At 43.8% G+C, this 15,957-nt stretch overlaps 2 protein-coding genes across 2 annotated transcripts; one reads left to right on the forward strand and one right to left on the reverse strand.

Annotated features, from left to right (window-relative positions):
• The first annotated feature begins 549 nt into the window (after positions 1–549).
• On the forward strand, positions 550–6,317 carry LOC306792124 (gamma-synuclein-like). Its single transcript, XM_079289139.1, has 6 exons — positions 550–690; positions 1,036–1,189; positions 1,334–1,363; positions 2,589–2,719; positions 5,516–5,587; positions 5,873–6,317. The coding sequence occupies exons 2-6, from the start codon at positions 1,069–1,071 to the stop codon at positions 5,888–5,890; spliced, it is 372 nt and encodes a 123-aa protein (XP_079145265.1). The 5' UTR covers positions 550–690; positions 1,036–1,068; the 3' UTR covers positions 5,891–6,317.
• Positions 6,318–7,459: 1,142 nt separating this feature from the next.
• Positions 7,460–15,163, reverse strand: nop14 (NOP14 nucleolar protein homolog (yeast)). Its single transcript, XM_079289223.1, has 19 exons — positions 15,013–15,163; positions 14,689–14,874; positions 13,973–14,107; positions 13,657–13,798; positions 13,309–13,454; positions 12,962–13,093; positions 12,726–12,848; positions 12,502–12,633; positions 12,108–12,414; positions 11,785–11,915; positions 11,594–11,679; positions 11,344–11,479; positions 11,020–11,121; positions 10,488–10,641; positions 10,214–10,373; positions 8,582–8,729; positions 8,369–8,487; positions 8,076–8,231; positions 7,460–7,975 (listed from the first exon to the last, which is right to left on the reverse strand). Exons 2-19 carry the CDS (start codon positions 14,872–14,874, stop codon positions 7,867–7,869), a joined length of 2,604 nt encoding a protein of 867 aa, XP_079145349.1. The 5' UTR covers positions 15,013–15,163; the 3' UTR covers positions 7,460–7,866.
• Positions 15,164–15,957: the final 794 nt, after the last annotated feature.

The following is a 15,957-nucleotide window of genomic DNA, read 5'->3' on the forward strand; positions in this document are numbered from 1 at the left end:
GATTTCTCGGTGCTTTCACCATATCGCCCAGTCTATCAGGGGTACGATCTGATAAAAGTTGTGTCGTTGTTTTTTAAACCCAAAATATGGTGAAAACTGAAAAAAAATTGGACTTGAATGAGTGTAACCTACAGTATTGAAGCCAATTCCAACATGACCTTTTGATTTAGGCTCCAATGCAAAAGATTCCTCTGGGGACTTGCTGCGCAGCTGCAGTTAACATCTTACTCACATTTGAAACAGTGACTATCAGCCCAGTGGTGTTATTTTACATAATTACACTGTCACTAATTAGTAGTTTGGCCGCAGATGCATTCAGCCAGCTGACGGTTTTAAGAGCCGTGCTGCACCTGCTGTGGGCAACCCACGTACAGAAAGAGCTACGTAATCTTTGTGTGTGTGTGAGCGTGCGTGTGTGTGAGCATCTCTTCTCTCGCATCAACATCACGGGGTTTAATCGCTCTTTCTCCATCACGTAGGAGGCGTCTGTCAAACCTGTGGAGCGTCTGTCTGTTAGGAACCACACACACACACACACACACACACACACACACAGACACGAGATCGTGTTTGAGAGAACAGTTGTAGTTCGGAGAGAATAAACCGGTTTCACTGCCCTTTGGGGGAATCTCCGCTGTCATCCCGGAAGACTCAACACATTCTCGGTTTAAAGGAAGTTGAAGCGAACAGGTGCGTAAACCGCAGCTCTTTTATTGATTGTTCTCTTACAATATTTCTTTATTCAAGAAGAATTATTATGTTATGTTCTAATCGCGTTGTAATGTACAGCTTCTTTTAAATTGAAATGGATAGTAAATCCATTCATGGTTTCTCAGGTGGGCTGTAATCAGTTCCAGGTGGGATTTGTCAGCAGCTTTGTATCAGCTGCTCAAACGTTCCAGTCGGTGGTGTCGGCTCCACAAAGCCTGTCGGAGAGAACCGGCGGGCGGTGGCATCGGTTTAGTGTCGTGGTGTCACACGCTTCGATCCGGGAGTGCCGTCTCAATTTAATTTATTTATTTGACGTCCTCACAGCTGCGTGCTAATTTGGGAGCCGATCGAGCAGCCATGGACGTGTTCAAGAAGGGTTTCTCCAAAGCCAGGGATGGGGTCGTGCTGGTGGCGGAGAAAACCAAGCAGGGAGTGAGTGGAGCAGCTGAGATGACGAAAGATGGGGTCATGTTTGTCGGTGAGCGCTGGGGATTCATTTGATTTGTGAATACGTTATTACAGCAACACTCACTCTGAGCCTGAATGAATAAGTGCATTTTTATGTAATTTTTTGTTTTGTTCATATTGTCTGACTCATTGAGCTTCACCTGCATCCTTTCAGGTACCAAGACAAAGGATGGAGTCACAACAGGTAACATCATTTATTAATTCAGGGTTTAATGCATCTGTTCCATTTCTCTTGTTGGTCGGGAAAGAAAAATAGTGTATTCATTTACACATGTTGTAAACTGCAGCTGCTTTTTCTTTTTTTTTTTTTTTACACAATATATCTTTGACATAAAAGCAGAACGAGTAATCTCACTGGATCCACAGGTGGTCAGTAAGAGAGCTGTTCTGTAACTCTGCAGGTGTCATATTTCAAGGTCTCACTCCACACAACCTGCCTAACCCGATGCCCCCTAAAATAAAGTTATGTTGTGACCCCATGTCACTGGTTGTATAAGTGTTGTTTTTTTCTGCAGTCCTATACTGCTAATAGTCTCGCATCCCCTCGAATTTGAACTTTGAACCCGTTGTTAGGCCCCTGATCCCCAGGTTGGGAACCACTGGTGTAAACCCATTTAGCACATGCAGATCGAGCAGCTTTGTTCTGAATGGATATATCGAGAGAATATCTGTACTGATTGACTTTTTCACCGTTAACTGAAGAATGACGCCTCACTGAATGAAAAGAAAATGTATATTTACAACACGCCTTTCCAAAACAGTTCATGTTTACATAAAAGAAGGACACGCATAGCATCAGATACTGATATGCAAAATCACACATTCCACAACAATGTAGCGCTTGGACAGTAGAAGGCGGGGTGAAACCCGCTGAAGTCTATGAAAGGAAAGTACCTCAGGCTGTTGCCAAGGTTTTTTTTTTCAGTTAACCAAATGACGCTGATGATCCGGTCTCAAACCGCTCTGTAGGGCGTTCCAACTGGAAGCGTCACTCCAGGTGCAGTCATGCAGAATGTAGCCTCCCCAATGTTGTTCGACGTAACAACTTTCATCCGAATGTGTCTTAATGTTACACTATTCAAGCAAAAGCACGATTTATAACAAGAGACTATTTGAAAGAAGAGAGCACAAGCTTTTTGTCCAACCTAATTGTTGGGTTGGTTGTTTCCTGACTTCATGGTTGTTCCTTTAGCACACCCATCGAAGCAATGTGTTGGTATTAAATCAATACAGTCAATATCTTTCAATATCTTTCACTCACATCTACAAATCCCTTTAATCACGGTGGAGCCATGTATTTTGAGATGCTTATTTTTCTACATGCTCATCCTCACAGACTGGTGTTGGGTTTCTACAGAGATGCACCTTCTCTGATGCCCTTCTTCTTCTTCTTCTTCTCGTCCCTACAGCCGTGTCTGGAGTGTCACAGGTGGGTGGAGCCATGGTCACCGGGGTGACCGCCGTGGCCCACAAAACGGTGGAGGGAGCCGGCAACATTGTCGTTGCCACTGGATTGGTCAAGAAGGATCCGGCCAAACAAGTAAGGAAGACACTTTTCAACATTTCTTTTCCAGACCATTTGTTTTGACTTGACATTGATATTTATTTGGGTTCAAATGTGTACCAAAATGAATAAGTTTGATCGATTTTTCTGTTGATAATAGCGCCCTCTACAGTGGTGCACTCACGTGCGGGTGAGAATTTTGAGGTCCGATTGATCTGTGATTGGTTAATATTTTTGTGGCCTGGCACTTAATGTAGTTCATAATATCAATTTAATTGTAACAGCCATGAAAGCAGCTCACCAGCTACAGGGCGGGAGTTGTTAGCCGTTGCTTTAGTGATCTAAGCTCTTCATACGTTACTGATTCTGTCCTCTGTACTTCTGTTGCAGTATGCTCACACTTGTCCAGACATACTAATATGCAATAACACATCTTCACAGCACAGCACAGCACAGTGGCTGCCAGCTAGAACTCAAAATGGCCTCCTTACCTTGAGTCATTTGTCATCACTTCTCACATCTACTGCCTGTCGTTCTTCTCTGAAATGAAAGCCGTTACACATTGTTAGCTTCCCAGCATTGTTCGTCTTGTCATTCAGGCCATCGTTTGTCCAAAGGAGGAGGAGGAGGAGGAGGAGGTTGTAAGGGCAGTTTACTGCAGCACATAATTTACTGCTGCGACACAAGTCAAACACGAAGCGTGATTTTCCTTTCTCCTCTTTCTTTCTTGCCCTCTGGCGAGGATTTTGACAGCTGTTCATGTCGGTTTTTTGATACAGTCGGGGCTATAGCTACCATTTCAATGACGCAATGCGCACTCTGTCGTCTCACGACAATACTGATGATGATAATGATCAACAACTGGTTAAGTGCAAAAACAAAAGGGGAATCAATTCACCAAAAAGAAGACTGCAAGTAAACCTGGTTGTTCACATTTTTTAATGATAATTCAAAAGGTTTGTCAGACCTCAAGGATGCCTGCTGTGGGTATTGGTGCGAAACACTGACTGTAAACGAAAGCTTTGAGTAAATATCCCTTAATCACTACTTTTACTTCACACCATCTCCTTTCAGCGCAGGCAGAGCAACAAAAGGGAGCAGATGGCCTTCATGCTCTGCTTTTGTTTTCCTACACTGTTCTTCCTTTGTCTCAAACCATCGCAGTTACACTACCCTGTGGTTTGTATGTGGATGAATAAGGTGTGAGAACCGGCTGTAATTTGAGAGGACGACTAAATTAGCCTGTAATTACCTGCGTCTCTCTTGACATCGTTGCGAGTAGCAGCAAATGATAAGCCAATCAAACGTCTCCCTGGGCTTTTGGACACTTTGTTGAACTGTTTGTTGTGATGCTCGATCTCCCGCCTCTTAATTAACACTAGTTTAGACACCGAGAGATAACGGCACACATGCACACACGTCTTCAGCTGTGCTTCAATTGGCTGCGATCCGTGAAAAGTGCAAGACAAAAAAGATAAGATACCAAAGAAATCACCAAGTTATTTTCCTGCCAATGGCAACAACTGGTATACCTCTACAAGCAGATATTTTAATGAAGCAGTCAAATTAATTTTCCACTACTGGTGCCATCCTTCATTGCTGACATTCGCTGCATTTGATTTCACCATCAAAAGATGCTTGTGGTATTTTCCCACAAAGGGGAGAGGAATAAACACAAAAAGAAAATGCTGGTATTCCCCGCGAGATATTGACACGCAGACGGCAGCAGCTTGTGCTCGTTTAACCATCATTAGCCATTAAATATTGATTTGATTAAAAAATTGATGCCAGGTTGAGAGAGCATGATGGTCTCCTGTGTGTCTGACACACACACACACACACACACACACAGAGGAAGGTGGGATGCTGAGTCTGATTAATCTCCTCATCTAGTTGTTTCTCCAATTCATCAGCTGCTGGTGACTCATATCAGGAGACAGCAAAAGCCAGAGCGGAGAGGAAAGAGACAATTAGAGCGCGTGCTAGGTGGAGTGGTGGGGACAGGAAATAGAAAATGGCCAACAACTCGACTTATTGCGCACATCTTTTCAGCGACATGCAATAAAAGAGGCTGCCACATTTTCACGTCCCCGGAGGCAATTTCGCCGTTGAAACAATGCAGATTGGAGGCCAGGTGTTACTTTGATTTGGAAGGTGGTTTACTAAGATATTTTAAGTTTGATTTGTCCTGAAAAGCGAACAAATCGTTGTGTGTGTGTGGCGTTAAATGCAACAGCAGGAGTAGAAGGTGCAGTAAGTGGTTTAAGGTGATGTCGGCCGCCGGTGAGCGTGTCCCGAACATATACACGCATGCGCACTGTGACCGCTCCCCATTAAGGAAGGTCAGTTCAGCGACACGGTGTGGAGGGCGTCCTTTCCGCTGGACAGGAGACGTCTCACACACCCTCACCTCCCCTTCATGTCTCGTCTCGTTCTCAGCAGCCCACTCTCTGGAAATGACCACCAATCATAATGATCGTTGTGAAATGAGTGCACGCGCCTCTTAACGTTAAGGGACAAAGCAGGAACGGGATGAAGTCTGTGTGTTGTTTACATAATGTTGCATAAATGATGGCATAATGGTCGTTCGTGCATCCAGACGTTTGTGTCTGGGGGCTGCAACTAATTATTATTCTCATTTTAGATTCATCTGCTGATTATTTTCTCTGGTCATTGTTTTCTCAAAAAGATGTGAAAAAGTGCACATGCAGGCTTCCCATGTGGTCCCCATGTGTTCACATGAAACATGCAGTAACTGCCATGAGATCATGCATACAGCAAAGTCATATTCAGAGTAAAAGTAAGTCGCTATTGCGTTTTGTCTTTCCCCAGAGTGATGAAGCCTCAGCAGCACAGGACATGGCGGAGTCACCGGTTGACACGGACCCGACTGAGGCTGCAGAGGTGAGACTCCACGCGCAAACGGCTCTGTTCACAATACGAAGCCGCATTTCGAAGTTAAAGAAGGAACAGTTTATGTGACGGAGAAGATAAACTGTTTAAACCTTGTGCATCACAAGGGACATGTTTGGCATTTTCAATTATTTTGGCTTGTGTTTATGACATTCATTTTGGTGTTTGTCAAGTGTTTGATGCAATGGCAAAAATGACTCTTTTATTGCTGTATGCTGACGCTTCGTTCAAGGACAGCGAACTCAGCGCCCACCTCTTGTCCCTCTTCTCTCTCAGGACGACACCGACAACTGACAGAGCTTCACAAGCAACGACCCAAACATTCCATGTCGCGCTGCCAAGTCCCGCTGTGCCTCGTTTATTGGTCCTTTATGGAGTCTGTGCCCAACATCTGTGTGTGTTGTTACGTACGTCTGTACAGCAGTGTGTGTGTGGGTAAATGTACAGAATGACAGATGTGGTGTGTGTGTGTGCCTTTAACACATCAGTCCTTAAAGTGACCGGCTGTGAGTAAACGTCTGTGTCTGTGTGTTGTCTTCACTGGTGTGGCTATGTCAATTGCTCAAACATTGAAATACACCACTTCAAGCACCTAAGTGTCTCTATATTAATGATGGAATTACAGTGATCTGTTTGATGGAAGCGTAACGATATTCTCTATTTTTGTCTGTGTACTGTCACTGTATTTTGCGGTGGACTAAAATAAAAGTGCTGAGCTGTTTGTGCATTCATATTGTATTTTTTTATTTATCACCGCTGTGACAAATATCTCATACTGAATGGACTTTTGGAAACCAAGAGCATGTATAACTACTCTGCTTAACCGCTGCAAAAACGAATTTATTTGGAGTTTTGTGTTGAATAAAAGTAAGAAAGTGTCGTTGCTGTAGTTTTGCTCATTCTGGGGGACAACAGGACGTGCACCAGTAACAGGTTTCTGTTTTAGGGATTTAAATCTCTGACAAGATTCATGGTTGGATATACTGGTATTTTCATCAGGGGGGAATATGTCTTTTAGCGTAACGGCAGTGATGATCCTTGCGCTGCCACTGAACCAACCAGCATGTTATTACAATAGAACATGTTGGCCTTGGTTGTGTGCTGTCAGCAGCAGCGGGAAAGAGATGCAACACATGCACTTACAAAGGTCTGTCCTTGCAAACAACTCCTCCAGCGTCTTTCCCTCAGACAGTTCAGCTCCCTTTAACACAGACGGATGTCCCACGTGTACCTTGATATGTTGCTCACTACACATCCATCTACAACCACAGAACAGGTTTTTTTACCACTACTTGAGAGCATGTTTAGAGCCACACGTCCTCCAGATGTAAACACGGCCTTTGCGAATCCCTCAACAGTTTCCCTAAAGAGCAGCACTCCCAGGAACACAGTGAGTCATCCAATTCTCTACTTTTCACTTCCATGTCTTACTATGGAACCCTGCAGAGGCGTGCACTTGTCCACACCGGTCAGCTGCCGTTTCCTGGAGCATCCCCGCTGACTCAAAGTAGCCGATGGCTCCTCTTTGTCACGGCTCCACGCAGAGACGGCTACTGTGACAACGGGACATCTGTTTAGTATATTTCTGCTTTATTTCATGGTTCTGATAGTTTTGGTGCCCTCACATTCAATCATTGAGAAATATACTCATCTGTATTACTACACTAACATGGCATTGCACCTGATCGCACATAAATCAGTTAAATAGAGAGACAGAGGAAATGATGGGAGCATCTGATCCATAAGCTTTATGTAATAGAACACCAATCCTCTCACCGTAGCATTTGACTTTTTGCATTTTTACCATGATGGGAATAAAACTGCGCTTTACTGAGCTTGACTGGAAAAAACAAGGATGGAAAGCAGAGAACATAAAGACTCATTTATTTTCTGCCTGTAAGCACATTATCGTGATGGATTCTGGTGGTAAAACAAGAAGAATGCAAACCGAGTATTAGCTGCTGTGTTGACTGACACTTCCAACAACAGTATCCAATATTCGCATCAAACGCCTACATCATAGTATGTGACAGCTTGGGGTGTTTGTTTCTGACAGCTATTTGTCAAACACTATAAAATGCTGCGACAAGGAAGTTGAATTCGTCCCATCACGCAATTAAAAAAAAGAATCTATGACGTACAAAACGGCTCCTAGTTCCACAGACGTCAACCTTGAACAGGACCGTTTATCCACATGTGGATGGGAGACGTCCACTTGACAGGAAACAGACGAAAGAAAGAAATGCGCTGACGAGTGGGATTCTGTGTTTTCACTTCCCCTTCCCCGTCTCCTTCCTCCTCTTCAGGGCCTTCCACTCTCCCTCCTGAGTGGCCAAGCTGCCGAAGAGCTCCCTCACTTTCTTCTTTCTCGCCGAATCTCTGAAACACAGAACGCGCAACAAGTTAAAGGCGTTTTTTCTTCTCTCTCACAGAAACATTCTTGTTTCTCTTCCACATGGACACTCTACGTTATCCGTACCTGTCCATGACCTCATTGAGCTTCTCTCTGGCCAGGAAGCGCGTGTCCTTCCTGATCTCCCTCAGAGCGCCCTTAAACTCCTTCTTGTACTTGTGCTTCAGTCGCTCCTTCTCTCTCTCCTCTCTGGTGCTGCCACGTTTCTTTCCGTAGTCCAACCTGACAAATATTAAAGAAGCAAATGAGGTGTTTGAAACAAATGCCGCTGTCATGCAAATGTGCATGTTTCATCTCACGTTTCCAGATGAGGAAATTGATTTGAGCAGATGTTTTGGACTCATTGGATTACATCTTACACTTCAACAATCTTGGGTGTGAGCAGCTTCAGAGGAATCGGCTTCCTCCTCTCTAAAACCAGCCGGCTGCAAGTCACGGGAGCACTGCCGATGCTCGCCAGGACCTCGCCGCGGAGCTCCTGCAACAAATATCACAATTGGGGAGAAACTGAGAATCCGATACTTCGAGAGGCAAGAAGAGACCTCGCTGTATAAAAACTCTTTGGCACAAACCTGTAAAAGCTCGGGTAACGTTTGGGCTGAGAGGTGTTTGGAAAGCAGCGCTCCGATTGGCTGAAAGACGCACGCGAAGGACGTGAGGTCTTTGTAGAGCAGACAGCATCGCTTCACCAGGTCCAGGCAAGTAGACAGACACGTCAACCTGCGGAGAGACAGACCTCACCTTTAGTTTGGGATTTATTAAGATTGGGGTTTGTTCTTCGTCACTCAGGGGTATATTTCATTTTATTTGACGAATAGCCAATACATTTAATCAAATTAAACCATCTCCAACATAACTGTGCTGGAGTTTGGGTCAGAGCGGTTCATGGCATGTTATGAGTATCAGTTTTAGTCGAGTACAAAAAGAAATGTATGTTCTCGCCGCCCGTGCACTGAAGCCTGTTTACAAGCTCTGCTTTGTGCCCACACAGCAGCTGCTGTGTGAAAGCACACTGGCGACTGATCAGAACCACAAGAGTGGATGCATCAGCTCTGAGCAGCACAGTCTGTGCAGGTAAACACCGTGTGATGGCTCATCGTAGCTTTCATACTCGTACATTAACAAAGACCCTCATCACACATTTATTATAATATGTTGTGAAGCGATTGTTGAAAGAAAAGACCTTAATGAGTGCATGTTTGTGTGCTTCCACTGTTTGTTTTCTTGCAAAAGATGAAAGCTTGTGTTTTTTCACTTGTAGAAAGATAATCAGTCTAACTTTGTCTCTTTGCGTATTAATATTTGTTGGTCCTCAGATTTTGGTCCAAACAAAACGTTTTCTCACACTTCATCTCTCTCTCTCTGGGCATCTAACTGTCTCCAGACCAGTGTTCTCTCCTGCTATGACATGGTGTTATTACATGGTGTTATTACACGGTGGTGTCTCATACTCTACTCTGAATGACCAATCAAGGCATCCTGAGATGTATTGCTTCTGAATGCCATGTCTCTGTGGGTCAGCTGTCTATACAAAACAACGTCTGGAGAGGCTTTAATTTAGAAATCTTTTTTGGGACAGTGAACACACAAACCATGGACAGTAATTGAATGAAGAAATGACGAGAGCGTCCTCGTCATCCAAAGCTTTCTGATAAGCCTGGATAGCTTCATTATTTTCTCAAAACATGACTCGCATGCCCATATTAAGTTGTATTTCATCATTCCTCCTGTCCACACAGGCTGAGAAGACACACAATGTTTCTCCAATGGAAGAGATGGGGAACAAAATCGACAGTCCTCATTCTGTACAAATATACTTTTTAAAATTCAACGGAAGCTAATATGACACTTTGGCTGCCTGAGACAAATCAAGTGGGAATCTTCCAAAGCTAGTACCGTATATTTTTTTTTGGTAGGAAAAAGCCTTGGTTAATGTAGTAATCATGTGGAAAAATATGCAGATGTGCGTCACATTGATGAAGAAAATGTTTTGCCGATTGTTCAATGCTACGGTTAGCTTACCTCGTTTATTCAGCATAATAACCGAAGAGTAAAACGGACAAGTTTGGTTTTTTTGGTGGTAAAACATGTTCACTAATGAGCTTTAAAAGTGCTCAAATGTGGATTGTGCAAGAAAGCAAATGAGCATATTTCCAAAATGTTGAACTATTGCTTTAAATAAAAAAAAGGTCTTCCCCTCCTACCTGTGGTGATCTCTGTCCAGCTCATTTCTAAGTTCCAGGCGTTGGGTCGCAGACAATGGAAGGCTCTTCTTTATCCAGCTCTTGCAGGACTCGGAGTCCGACACCACCAGCAGATCACTGCACTTCCCTGATGGCCTAAAGGGCGGCACCACAGTGTAACCTGCAACACAACGTCAAAGTCTTGTTGCACCTCACCAATGCTGGCACACACACACAAAAGAAAAAGCACGCTAGAATTGTGGAAATGTGTCGTTTCAGATGAGCGCGCGGCTACCTAGAGAGGTCTTGTCCTGCACGGCCAGATGCAGCGTTCCAGACAGGAAGTTGATGAGCTCGGGCAGGAAGCGCTTTGAAAAAGTGACGTACTCCACTCCCAGACAGCACAGCGCTAAGCCCGACGCCACGTCCTGTAATGATCTCACTGGACACTAAGGACGTACAAATCACAGGTAAAAGAAACACGGGTGTGATTCATGGCGTCAGTGCTGAAAACTAAGCATCCATTTGTCCAGCCACATTGATTTTTCACTCCATATAACGGCGGTGTAAACACCGAGTGCTTCAGCTGCAGCAGTGGAAATAAAACTACTGCATAACCTGGAAAACTTCCAATGAATAATTGAAAATGTTTGAGGAGTATATATGGAAATAAACACACAAAAAAGGGTGACTAATGAGAAGAGAAGGGCTGGGTTCAAACAGAATGAGAAATTGTGAAATCCAATTAGAGCGGCAGGAAGACAAGAACAGTCAGAACAATACAGATGCGTCTCTACCGACAGACAGTAAACAGACGGCGTGTGTACCTTGGTGAGAGCCTGGCTGATGTAAAGCAGCGCCGGAGTTGAAACTGGGTGTCTGAAATCTGAGGTAGGAAACAGCAGGGCTGTCACCTTCAGGTAGATGAGCTGCAAACACAAACACACACACACACTGTTTGATCCCAAGAATCATTTCACCATCTCCATGTTTTTCAGTTTTAAAGAAAGTGATTTAAGACACTAGAATTAAACAAAGATCAATCAGTATTTGTAGTAAATATATAAATAGATGTTATAGAACAGTATATTTTCCTCCAAACCTACACCCTTGACAAAGAGGACTTGTTAACGGTATCAAATAATCCACACCATGTCTAGCGTTGGGAAAGCAATGTGCCCTTTGACCTCCAGCGCCTCCTCCGTGCTATGACCAGCGTCTCCGAGGATGCTCTGCATGGCCTTACAGGCTGCGTCTGGAAACATCTGACACATAGTGTACAACTCTCTACACAGAGATACAGAGAGAGAGCGAGAGAAACAGTGCAGGAATGATCAGATACGTTTTGTTTTGAGGACCACATATTTAAATCAGCAGTTAAAACTAGAGAAAGAAACTCACGGTATGAGTTTATCTACGGTGGTGAGTTCAGGTGGACTCCGGGTGGCCAGTTCTCCGATGTACTCCAACAAGAAGCCAAACAGTTTCTGGGACAAACGGAGAGAACATGTTAAGTCCTTCACGGTCGCGAACGCAGCCTAAACACAAACGCACCGCGCTTACAGAAACGTGTCGCCTGCTCTGTAGTTTACCTGCAGTTTGAGCTTATTGCCTACAGCCAAACTAGCGTGGTTGCTTTTCTGAGTCCTGGCCACGATGAGGCGCTGGTTGTCGGGGGTGTGGCCGTGGAGCAAGTCTGTCAGGTCGCTGTAGTTCTCCGGAGCTGAGAGAAGAAGAAACGCATCATAAAAAGTAAAGCACATTATTAAAACGGGAGAATGCCGACGCTACTCATCTCAGAAATGTCTCACACAAAGATCAACTCCAAAAGAAAAGACCGGCTTCTTTGAGCATAGCCTTTGTACACGGGTACTGTGTAGTACTACTGTGTAGTACTGCTGTACTGTGTAGTTACCAGTAAATGTGTATGGGAGCTCTGCTTTAGCCGCTTCCTGCTGGGCCTTCATCTCCTCTTCGCTCAGACTCGGTTTGGCGCTGTCCTCTTTTGTCTCCTCATCCTCGCTTTCTTGCTCAGACTCCAGGTCAGAGTGACCATCTTCATCCTCACTGCTGCCCTCCTGCCCCTCTTCCTCCTCCTCCTCATCATCATCATCATCATCATCTCCATCTTCTTCCTCCTCTGCCTCTCCATCCTCTCCACTCTGCCCCTCTTCATCATCCTTATCTTCCTCGGGCTCCTCGTCAAAGTTCCATTTTCCATCCTGGACTCACAAAAGAAATGTGAATTTAACACGTTCTGTATTAACATATAAGACGAGAACCGGCGGTTGCATTGCGTTGTCTCTCACCTGATAGGACAGGGTCTTCTTGTCCTCCTTATCCAGGATAAAGCCATCATTGAGGTCATCGGCAGAGATGTGGATTTGACTCCCTGAACTCTCCCCGACTTCATCTCCCATCATCCTCCTCAGGCGGTCCGCCTAGGAAGAAAACCAGAGCACAAAGTGAGCATCAAAATATGTGCCAACGACTAGAAGTTGTTTTGAGATGAAAGTGTTCCCTTTAAGCATACCTCTAGCTTCTGCAGCTTCTCCCTCTCCTCGCGGGCGAGCTCCTCTGGGGTTTTCAGCTTTTCCGACGGCTGAGCCTTCATCTCGAAGACCAGCTCTCTGACCATCATGTCGTACTGCTCCAGCTGCAACGCACAGAGGACGCAGAGAGAGAGAACAAATAAATATCAGGCTCCGATACCGATGAATGAACGCACACAGAGGAGGAACAACATTTCGCCGACTGCTGTGACTCTACCTTGGGCTTCTCCTCCTCGACGCGTTCACCTTTGGGCGTCTTTTTCACCATCAGACCCTGGATGCTCTTCCACTCCAGATCCAGCTTCTCAGTCAGCTCCTGAGACTCCTCTTTCCTCACCTGTCGCTCCCGCTGAAAAAGTCAAAATAAACGAAAGAGGTTCACGGAGGTTCATCTGGATCACAAATAAGCTCACTTTCATGTTTTAAATAATGTCAGCGAGCAGCATTAAGCTGAAGTTACTCTAACAGCAGTAAATGGTGTATTTGTTGGGGACTATTTTCCACTGTGGTAGAGAAGCAACAGGATGCTGTATGTGGGATTAACTCAAACTGTTACCGGCTCACCTTCTCCTGCTTGGACTTCTGGATGAGCTCTTCAATGAGCTCCTGCCTGGACTTGGCTCTGTGGCGGTTGTCTTCCCCCTCCTGCTCCTCTGAGGTTTTCTTTCTGAGGAGACCTCCTCCTCCAAAGTGGGTGGCGGTCAGCTCGGCTGGACGAGAAAGAGAAATCGTGTCACTATTATGTACCAGACTGTCACCTATAACATGACTCATCAAATCAAGCTGTGGGCTGGGAATGAAAAGCCATTGATGATAAAGTAGGGAGTCTTTTATGATTTATGTTTAAATCCCAAAACATGTGAATGGTTTAACCGTCTGTTCATTTGGTGTTTGGACACCAGTAACACTCACCTGATAAAAGACCTTTCTCTTCCGATTCATCGTCGCTGTTCACATTGTCGTTGAACTTCTCCATCTCAGCCAGCGACTGGCCATAATGAGTCAGCTCCTCCTCCTCGTTCAAGTTGTACAGATCCTTCTTATCGTGGACACGCTGAGTAATAAAGCAAAGTTTGGCGGAGGGTTAAAAAAAATACGTAGGGAGATTTGTTGTTTGACATTTTTAAGTAAACAAATGAATCATTCAGAAGGCCGAAGCTACAGAAGTAAGTCAAAGCAGGGACAAATGGGGCCTGCTGTGCCCTGTACACATCACAACATCACTGACCTGTCTCTCCATCGCGAACCTCTGCAGGATTTTGTCTTCTGGCGCCATGTTGGTGTCATACTCCCCAAAGCGTCTGTCGATGAACTTGCTGGACTTGCCCTTCTGTTTGTATTCCTTCAGGAGAGTTTCTTTTCTCTACGGACCGAAAAATAAAGAGTTGCACGTGACGACGACAAGAGTTACGGCAATGTTGCACCGAGCGATTTATCAGATCTGCAGCAAAAATCTCACATATACATAGAAAAATCATACATTAGAAGTCGTATTTAATAAGTTGAATCCAATGCTACGTGTGCAGATACTTCTTTTATCCTCACTTAGTTCTCTCTGTTTGCATGAACTCAGAAAATCTTAACGTCAGAATTACTCAAACAAAAAATGTTCTACAGTTACTGAGGTAAAATTACATTTGGTATAATTACCAACTGCAATGAATATATATATATATATATAAAGTTGATTTCACAATTGGTGCTACGTGTAGAATTTTTGGGCTACATCATCAGAAGATGAAGATTGAAGAACTGGAAAAAGTCAGAGTGTTAACATGCAGATGGTGTTTGTTGGTTTATACAAATCAATATTTCCCTTTGCTTTATGTATGTCAGTTAATAGTATGATTACATAACATGCGTTACTGAAATCTTGCTCGTAGAGAGATAAGTTATTAAAGATCAAGTGTGAAAGTAACTGACATGAGATTTCCTCTAACTTACCTTATTATTTGCTTTGGATCGAGACACACCAGGGAGACCCACATCATGCTTGCTTTTTCTCCCCAAAATCTCAAATTTCTTCCGGTTGATTTTCACCTCAAAGGGATTGTTTTTGATTTCAGTGGAGGTCTTGGCTTTGCGGACCTTGTCGGCGAGGCTCCTCTTCTTCTTCGGTACCTTCCCCATCTGTAACATTAGCGGACTGATTGAGCCAACATCACTGACATTACAGACGGAGCGACTTTATAGCTAGCTAGCGTTAGCTTCACTATGAGCCGTCCACAGTTCGTAAACAAACCGACATTATCACACAGAGCAGTTTACCTTTTAGCCGCGCTGAGGAGTCGAGGTATTAAATCCAGGCGGAAGGAAACATGGGGCGCGTTGGCTTTGCCAACTCTGAATTTAACAAACACCACTCTTTTTTATTTGTACTATCCACGTTCTTTCACTTGGTTTTCCGGCGTGCACAAGTCTGAGGTGAAAGTTCAAAACAAAGAAGAAGACAGGAGCTACTTCCGGTATGAGATTATCCTACACCGCCCCTCGCGTTGAGAATAAATCCATCCTTCAAAATAAGGGCACGGGTCACACAGAGAAAAATGGTGTAATAGAGTACCGGTAGATCAATCCCAACACAAATACATGAGAATGATTGATTCTTATCCCATTAATTACGTGAAAATAATTATATTTTTTATTATAGAATCTGCATTAACTTCTATGAAATTTGATACATTCATGGGCCCCAGAGGTGTAATAGCCTTGATCTCCAGACTTATTCGTTGTAATTTTGTCCAATAGTTTCACCCACAGCTGTACTTTGTGCTGATCAGGGAATGTTAGCATGCTAACACACCAAACTAATTATATAAATTGAAGAAACAAACCAAAATATTAAAAAAATAAAAATAAAAAGCCTAGAAATCGTAAAAAGAGCAGAAGATTGGACATTTTTTTTAGTAAAACGTAATAAAATAAGGCACCAAAGACACAAAATTTGTCGTAAATTTGTTGGAGATAAAGGAAGATACAGAACACAGATCATTAGAAGAACAGAAAAAGGACAAAATAAGCTCTGCAGCACAATGTTATTACCTAATCAGCTAATAAACCTTAAAACTAAATGTTACTATTTTTGAAATGCTTGATACATCTTCATCTATCAACAAATACTTATATAGACTCATATATGGTCATATAAGTAGATGACTTATCTTTCTACATTTACACTGCAGATTTTACTTAAATAACTACAATCACACTATT

Source organism: Melanostigma gelatinosum (genome assembly GCF_949748355.1).
Source record: "Melanostigma gelatinosum genome assembly, chromosome: 18".
Taxonomy (NCBI): domain Eukaryota; kingdom Metazoa; phylum Chordata; class Actinopteri; order Perciformes; family Zoarcidae; genus Melanostigma; species Melanostigma gelatinosum.